The sequence below is a fragment of the Geospiza fortis genome, unplaced genomic scaffold, assembly GCF_000277835.1.
Source record: "Geospiza fortis unplaced genomic scaffold, GeoFor_1.0 scaffold66, whole genome shotgun sequence".
Lineage (NCBI taxonomy): Eukaryota > Metazoa > Chordata > Aves > Passeriformes > Thraupidae > Geospiza > Geospiza fortis.
In genome coordinates this window covers 8,716,819-8,725,099 of record NW_005054312.1, presented here as the reverse complement: position 1 = coordinate 8,725,099, position 8,281 = coordinate 8,716,819, and the positions used below count along the sequence as shown (strand labels likewise).

Here is an 8,281-nt window from a genome sequence, read left to right as displayed (position 1 = left end):
GACTCCACTGTGCGTGTGACAGCGGCTAACCTGCTCCTCGGACATCACTGTGCGGCCGCCTCGCCTCCCCGGACCCGCGCCTCGAAGCCTCGACGCCCTCCTGCGCTCTCGGCCAGCCAGGTGAGGGACTCCGGCGTGCCAGGGAGTCGGCTCCCCCATCGGTCACTGTCCTGCCTCCAGCGGTTGCCCATCCTCGGCCCTTCGGCCCCCCGATGATCGGCCAGGATCGGCCGCACTCGCTCCGGGGAGCGCGGAAGGATTGAGCACTCCTGCAGCGGGGCTCGGTGTGTCCGCGGGAGATGGAGGGAACGGGCCGCCTCGGCATGTGGGTGCGAGTAGTTGGTGGTAAAGTTGTTCAGGAGGGATGGCGTGCCTCTCTCTGTTCTCTTACTCTTCTCCAAAGTAAATAAATGCTAGCGGACTCCGTACCAAGTCAGAGACGCATCGTCCCGGCCGGTGACGTCTTGAGAGCCGGTCAGTGACTAACTGAACTGCTATTGCCAAGGGTGTGTTAATAGAAGAAACTCTGCCTAGTATTGCCCCGGATGAGTCACATTTAAACAGAGACTCTCTAGTCTGTTAAAGGAAAAGCAGAAACGAGCTTCACTTTCCTTTTTTGTTGCTGTTTTTTTTCCATCCCACCCCTCACCTTTGCTCGCTGTTTTCTTCATCTTGTGCCAGGGCTCTGTTGGCGGCCCGGCCCTGGCTGGGCGTTTGCAGAGCTGCCTTGCCCAGTGTGCTGTGATGTCATGCAGGGGACTCTGACTTCATGGCCCCGAGGAACAGGAAGGCAAGCCAGGCAGGGACTTTTCCAGCCACCCACGGTGGCTGTCACTAAAAACTGAGGAAGTGACGAAGCAGATGGCTTCTCCTACAAAGTTATCTCTTGTGATTTTTTGGCTGCTGAAGAAGCTGGGTAGTTGAAAAGTGTATTTTCTGAAGAGCAGCACAGCTTCATTGTCAGCTGAAGTTCCTAATAACCAGCTAGGATTCATTGCAGCTGCTGAGGTTCCCTGGAAGGGCTCAGATATTCCCCCGACTCCTGGGGCTGCTCTCATGTAGCCCTGGGCTGTTGTAAAGGCTTGATCTGAAGGAATTGGCAGTGCTCTCGTCAATAAGTAGTTAATTGCACGGAAGGCAGAGCAAGGTCCTCTGTTGGTAAAGTGTCTCTCTGAGAAGTTTTGCCTGTCCCTATCTCTCCTTCGTGCTCTTATCATTTCTGCCTCTGGGTCCTAGAGGAACATCTGCTCTTCACAAGGAAACTCAGCTGCGTGTTTCCGTAGTGCTCAAACAGCCTGGGAAGATGGGAAAACCAACCAAATTTGCCCAAGATGCTTTCATGTTTGTTCAGAAGCCGAATGGGCCTTTTTATTTTTTTCTTTTTAATGGGGGGACAGACAAGTTTGCAGCTGTCTCAGGCCCAGATTGCTTTTTTCTTTCCTAGCTGCACCTACAGCATCATCCCACTGCTGGTCCCAAGCAGGCAGGGGCACAGTGTAGCCACACAGAGAAAGGGACAGAGGGAAACCTGGTGCAAAATCCATCCGTGTACAAGTGTGGCTGAGAGCTGAAACTGAGGGCCACAGTCCCTCTGCCACCCCATTTTATAGGTGACCATGCATGTAACAAACCTGTGTCTGAAAATAAAGGTGCTTTGTTTCTCTTTGAATGAACAGCCCTGCATTTGGGACTGTGCTGGCTGATGAGCTAACCCCGGGAGATGCCGCTGGCAGGAGCAGCTCTGCAGGTCACCTGGCAAGGCCTGTCCCAGTTCCCATGAGCAGCACTATGGTATGAATGCTTCCGACTTCCTGCCACCAATGGAACCATCCTGTTCAGCTCCAGTAAGCAAAAGGAAGGGGTTGAAGTGAAGTTTGTTTGGTTTTGCCTTTTTTGTGTGTGTCTCCAGTAAGCGGGGGGAGCATCCAGCTCAATTCCTGTTTTTAACATTCTTCTGGCATGATTCAAAACTAACCTGCTGTGCTGTCACCTGAAGTCTTCAATAAATGTGCAAAACCAGTGTTTGAGTGCTGATTACTGTAATCCAGGGCATCAGACCAGGTGAAGAGGAAAGCTGTGCCTTCTCAGTGATGTCTCTGATTGCACTGCATGCCTGGTTCCTCCCAGATCTTATTTTGCCTCTGTGGCCAGTGAAGGTGGCTTGAAAAGGAGAGCAGAAGGGTGTGACATCATTGTCCCCCAGGCACAAAGACCAGCATCAGCCCTTCTGTCCTGGCCTAGCTGCAGGGTGCTCCTGAGCAGTGAGAAAATACAGTAGGGCTGTGATGCCCCTTGATTTCATGTTTTTCAGTAGCTAATAAACAGATTTGTAAGATGGTACTTAGCTTGGTTAGAAGAGTAGTTGTGTGCTTTCACTCTGAACTGTGAGATTTTTGGTGAGAGGCAGGGAAGTGCCTTACAGGAGGGGAAGATGCTGAATTTCAGGCCTGTTGAGTTGAAGGGACTCTTTGTGCTCTTCAAAGATTTTGTTCTTGTTTCAGCTCTTCATGGAGGGAAGGGAACAGGCCTTACCCTTCAAGCACCACACGAAGAAGCGCCTGTTGTGTTCTGTCCATAACATGTCTCAGTGTCAGGTGAGCCTCACCGCAGGAGCAAGCTGCTCTGTGAGGAATAGAAGGAGTACATGAATTGTTTAAGAGGAAGTCAGTTAGTTAAATGCAAGCAGGGACTTATATAATACATCCTAAAAAAAAAAAAAAGAAAGATTTCTGCTGGCAGGAGGTTCCATTGGGAGAGAAACTTGCTCATCCATAAACAAGAAAATTTCCCAGCCTCCTCTAGTGCTTTATGGTGTTGTTTTTTTTTTCAGGGCAAGGTAGAATGCAGTCAGTCTGCACTCTGAGATGGAGAAAGGATAATCATCATAGGAGAGCAGACAATGCTCCCTGCATGGACACACACGCTGGTTCATACAGCTCTTCTTCATCTGCAGTGTGCTATGCTGGGAGAAGCTGTGCAGCCAGGAGCAAGCAGCAGAGCATCTGTACACCACTTGGGGAGCAAAACCATCAGGCATTTTCTCCTCCAGACATTCACACCTTTTCTTATGTAACTGGTGCTGAAGTGTGTGCTTTAAAAGCTGCTTGCCAAGTCCAGGGGCTGGGAGGCAGCACAAATGCTTCTAGCACTCTAGATGAAATTGAGGGAGGGAAAAAAAAAACCCAAACCCAAACACCCAGGAACTTGTACAAATACGTAACTGCACTTGGGGATGGTTCAAGTGTCTGCAGCAGTGTTGCCCTGCAGAAACTGCACTGGCCTGGGGCAGTGCTGGCACCCAGACCACCATCTGATGAGGATGGTGAGGAGCTGACTGTCCAGGATAGAGGGGTGAGGAGCTGGGGGCCATTTTTCTTACACAATATTAAAAAAAACAAACCTAAAAAAATATCAGGGAGTGCAGCCAGGAAAAGGGCGCCAGGGAGGCTGGAGGTGGCTGAAATACTCTTCTGAATGGTGCCTTGTGCTGGCAGAACCTGCCAGATTTATTAAAAAAAAAAAAGCCAACAAAAATGCGGGACTGCTCACCAGTGAAAAATAGGTAAATCCTTCACTTTGTGATTTTCGGGTGGCACTGGAGCTAGCCAGGAGCAGCATCTGAGGAGAGAGAAGCTCTGAAGCCCATTCCTGCCCACTCCAGGGAAGGAAGAAGCTGCCCATGGCGCCTGAGGGACACGGGGACACGGGTCCCTGCGCAGCCAGGCACAGCATCCCCCAGCCACCCTGCACGCTTGGATCCCTGCCTTGCCTGCGAGCCAGTTGTTCCCTCTCCAGTACGCGCCGTACGCTGGGCTGCTGGTTTGTTTTTGAAGGGAAAAAACAATAATTTATTTGCTTTGTTTTAATCTCATAACAATGGGTAATGGTAATTTCTTCCTACCACTCTGTAGTGGCCTAGAAAAGGACAGCATCATCTCCACTGTAGCAAGAAGGCTTGTCCCAGGGCATAAAATTTTAATTAGGAACAATCACGCAGCCTTGAAATGGGAATCGTGAGCAGCAAAAAAGTCAAACCATCAATAAAATATTCAATAGCAGAAATGTATTATTGACACAGGCTTTAGAGCAGCTAAAAGCGGGAGGGCGGGGGAGCGGGTATCGAGCCTCACTGCGTTAAATAACAGGCGGGGACCCGCGCAGGCCCCCCGTGCCCCAGGAATATAGGTCACCCTGGGCTGGGAGCTCCCGAGGTAACACAGTAGTTTATTACCACCCACCTCTGCCCCACGTGCACCACGGCAGGGACAGAGGTGTTAATCAAAGTAATTTATTACCTTGTAAAACACTGCTAGCCTAGGCAGCAGCTGGGCGATGGTGGGTGGGACACAAAATGAAGAAAATCTGCAAAGAGCCACAGTCTTGAGAGTTAGCCCCTGGTCACGGCCCTCTTGCTAGCCCCATGCCAGGTTATCAGTGGGGGACACAATTGATTTACTCTGTCTCCCACCCATGCAACAGTTCCAAATCCTGCATGCCAGCCAAAGGGCATCAGCTGAAGGGCCAAATCTGCTGTGATATGTATTTTAAATCCTTATTTTCCACACCCTCCCACACCTCCCTCTAGGAAAGACTGGTGCTGGTTTGGCCTGTTATGATTATGACTGAATTATGACTGAACCTACAAAACTGATAAATAATATATAATCGTAACAGAGGGGAAAAAAATCCCGCAGACATTCAAATTAATTTTCTGCCCCCATTTGGAAGTACCATAGGTGATGACCCTTTTCTCTTCATTCCTGTTTATTTTGCAAAAGGCAAGGCTACAAATGTAACCCAAAAAATGAAAGATTCAGTTTTAAACCTGCAGAGGTCAGTTTTTTGGGATACATAAAGGATGTCCTATGACACACTGAAATCTGGCCATGTCCAAGGCAAGTGGGTTTTCTAAACCTGCTTTTCCCTCCCCTCCCCAAGCAGCACTGAAATGCTCTTTTTACAATGTCCATCACCCCCTTCTTAGCAAGGCAGAATCTTTAAAAGCAAGAGTCCAAAAAAAAAAAAGCATATGCAGCCCAAAAAGCAACAAGCAGGGGAGAAACCAAATGCAGCCGCATGGAATGAACACATTTTTAACTAATTTTCCTTGAGATACATGATTTAAGGAGGAGGGTGAGGAGGAGCTTGAGGAGCAACCCACCCAAAAAGCCCCAAAAGCCCCAATTCAAAAAAGGCAGCTTTGAAATTGCATCTCCCCACTGTGGCAGCTCTCTGGTCATAACCTAAGACACAGCAGTACCAGTGGATCTCCCCAAAATGCAAACTTTAATCCTGTAATGTTACTCAATCAGCCTGCTGGACTGTGGTGACACCTTGAAAATCAGCTTTGAGAGGGGAAGATGCCCCCAGGGACCAGAGCCTAGCAGAAGCTCAGGGGAGATGGTGATGGACAGCAAGAGCTGACATTCCTGGCTGCTGTTATCCAGGTGCAAACAAAGGGGCTTGGAGGCAAATGGGAAATTTCCCCTTACCTGCTCCTGTCTGCAGCTGAGCACCACCCCCTTTGCCTCCTGTCCTAAAATGCTCCGAGCTGCTGCTGCTGTGCATTATTAAAATGTTGCCATGTTTCATCCCAGAGATGGCCGCAGCTCACCGGAGACAAGCTGCATCCCCTGGCTGTAAAGCACTTCACAATTAAAAAAAAAAGGGAAAAAAAAGAAGAAGAAAAGAGCACTGTGTGCATAAGAGCCAGTCAGTTATAAAATACTCACAGCTTTAATTCGGCAAATAGAAAGAGATGGCTCAGAAATGGAAGAGGCAGCTGCGGGGTGCGCAAACCACTCGGACGCGTGCGGCAGGGATGGCTCACCCTGGCCACAAGAGCACACTCACACTCGCTTTGCTCAAATCCTTTCCCAAAGATTTATTGAAAATTGGATCTGCGGCGCACGGGATTTACATTCGCACGGGGAAGCGGGGTTTCACCGGGAACACTGCACCCAAGTCACATTTCCGCATACGACACACTGAAAACAGGCTCAGGGATCTCCCAGACAAACTCACCCCCTCCCCAAACCGCTTTGGTTTTGCAATTAAAATACAAGGTGCCCCGCCACGACAGATGAACAGAATGGTAACTACTGGCCATCGAGTTAAAAAAAAAATTATCAGGGAAATGTCACCAACAGTATTTTGGTCCTGCTCCCCACTCACACCACCACCGGGGAAGGGCTCATTCTGCAATTTTTTACTTTAAAAAGAAGTTGAAAGATTAAATGAATTTAAGAAAAACAACTCCTGCTGTGTGCTTCCTTGAAGCGTGGTCTGTGGCACCATAGAAAGTGGTTTCTCCTACAGGTTTCTTATAATATACATAAAAAAAAGATGGGCCAGAAATTTGTCTTAAAACTGTTTCTGGGCCTCCCTTGCCGCCAGTGAAGAGGCTGTTTGTCATGGCCCCACTTGCAGTGATGAGTTGCTTTGAAATCTGTTAACTTGCTCCATCCAGGTGAGCCTCCTCGTGGGTCTCCACTGCAGCTTTGCTCTCCTAGTCAAAGCAACAATGACTTTTCCAAATGCACGATGGATCTTTTGACGAGGAGATGCAGAATGGGTGCACTGCTGTTTTCTGTTCAATATAGAAACTGCTTAAAAAAATAGAAGGGAGTCGCTTTCATCCTCAGAGGAAGAGGGTTGCTTTGTGAGATCAGTCTCTAGTTTTACTTTACAGTCTGTAAAAATATTCTGTCTGGCCATCCACATCCATTCACAATATAAAGCAGTAAAAAAAATATAAAATATATATATATATATATTTAATATGGTTTATTTATACAGTTACACTTTGAAGACAATTGATCCTCCACTGCCTGGGACCTTTCTACCTCCAGATGCTCTGCCTGGTTGATACAACTGCAAGAGAAGAGAAAAAAACCACCTGAGCAATCCCACCATGGTGGGTGAGCACTTGCAAAAAGGAGAGTGGAAAACAGGATGTATGTGAGCACAAGGGGAGATGGGAATGCAGTTGCTGCAGTGTCCTGAAGGATGGGGGTGGATGTATTGGGCTGTGCAGAGGATGGCAATAGGGTTTTGTGGGGGCAAAGCTGGCATGGGTGGGAGTAGGATGCCAGGGTGGAGGTAGCATCACCACAGCAGGTAGGTGTCTCTTCCACAGCTCTTTTTTGCTGCACCCAAAAAACAGGTGCAAGGTGACAAAAGAGTTACAAGAGGTAGAAAAGGTTTTGGGATGAACTGGTCACTAAGATGGAATAAAAGTAGCTCCTGTACAAGACAGGAGACAAGTCCTCCTCATCCTAACTGAGCAAGGCCTTAACCCTGGGGGATACAGAGTGGCAGGAAAGGAGATGAGAACCATCCTCCACAGCTCCTGGCAGGGCAGAGAGCCAGGCTGCCAGTGTGTGAGCCCCTGGCAGCACAGCAGAGACTGCCAGAGTGTGAGCTTTGCGCTTCCTAATGGCATCTATAAATAGCTCTGGCCTCCCACCACCAGCACACGCTTGCTCTCTGCAGCCCATTTTGGGCAGCAAAAGCCTCTCCCCTCTTCCTACCCATCCTCTGCAGAGCAGCTCACGCTCCCAGGGCCCCAGTGGGACATACGCACCCTCGGGGTTCAGGCTGGACACCAGGGGCTCCGGCAGGGTCCTGGGATGGCCAAGGAGCTGCTTGGTGCTGACCTGGGGAGGCAAGTCTGTACCAGCGGTGGGAGAAAAACCTACAGGATGGGGAAAAACATCCAGCTCAGGCAGGGCTCAAGCCTCCCAGCCTCGTGGGCACAGCCACTGCAGTGCCACAGGGCAGTCATGTCACCCGCTCTGGGTGCTCCAAAGGAGAAATGACCAGGTTCCTTTCCATAAGAACCCCCCTGCCACCTCCTTTCATGTCTGTGAGGATGCAGACAAGGCCCTGGGCACCACCCTTCCCTCGCCAAACACAGAAAGGTCATTTGCGGCCAGAGGATGTCCCCACCAGCCCACAGCCCCCGGGGACTGACGCTGGCCTTCAGCCACCTGCCTTCTGCTGCAGCCGCTGTGGTGACATGAACAAGGCTGTGAAGGAAAGCTCCCTGCAGCCACTTCGGCCCCAGAAGCAGCAATGCAGGATCTGATTCCCGTGCATGTCTACTAGTAGCCCCCAGGCTTCAATGGGGAGGAGGAAGGAGCCCCAGGGGTGAAAAATCTCTGAAACCCCGTGGAGTGGTGAGTGACTGCCATGTCAGCACACAAACCCCCACCTGCCTAATCTCAGTGCCCAGGGCAGAACTGGTCAGCTTTGGGGCTGACTCCTCGGAGAGGGAGGC

General features: G+C 49.9%; 1 protein-coding gene across 1 annotated transcript in view; it reads right to left on the bottom strand.

The window, feature by feature from the left end:
- Window positions 1-5,859: 5,859 nt before the first annotated feature.
- Window positions 5,860-8,281, bottom strand: part of LOC102041728 (ras association domain-containing protein 8) — a 33,473-nt gene continuing 31,051 nt past the window's right edge. Inside the window, exons 7-8 of the mRNA XM_031055814.1 lie at window positions 7,586-7,732; window positions 5,860-6,873 (exon numbers count right to left, since the gene is read on the bottom strand). Coding sequence (XP_030911674.1) covers window positions 6,842-6,873; window positions 7,586-7,732 — 179 coding nt within the window. The 3' untranslated portion in view covers window positions 5,860-6,841. The remainder of the gene's footprint in view (window positions 6,874-7,585; window positions 7,733-8,281) is intronic.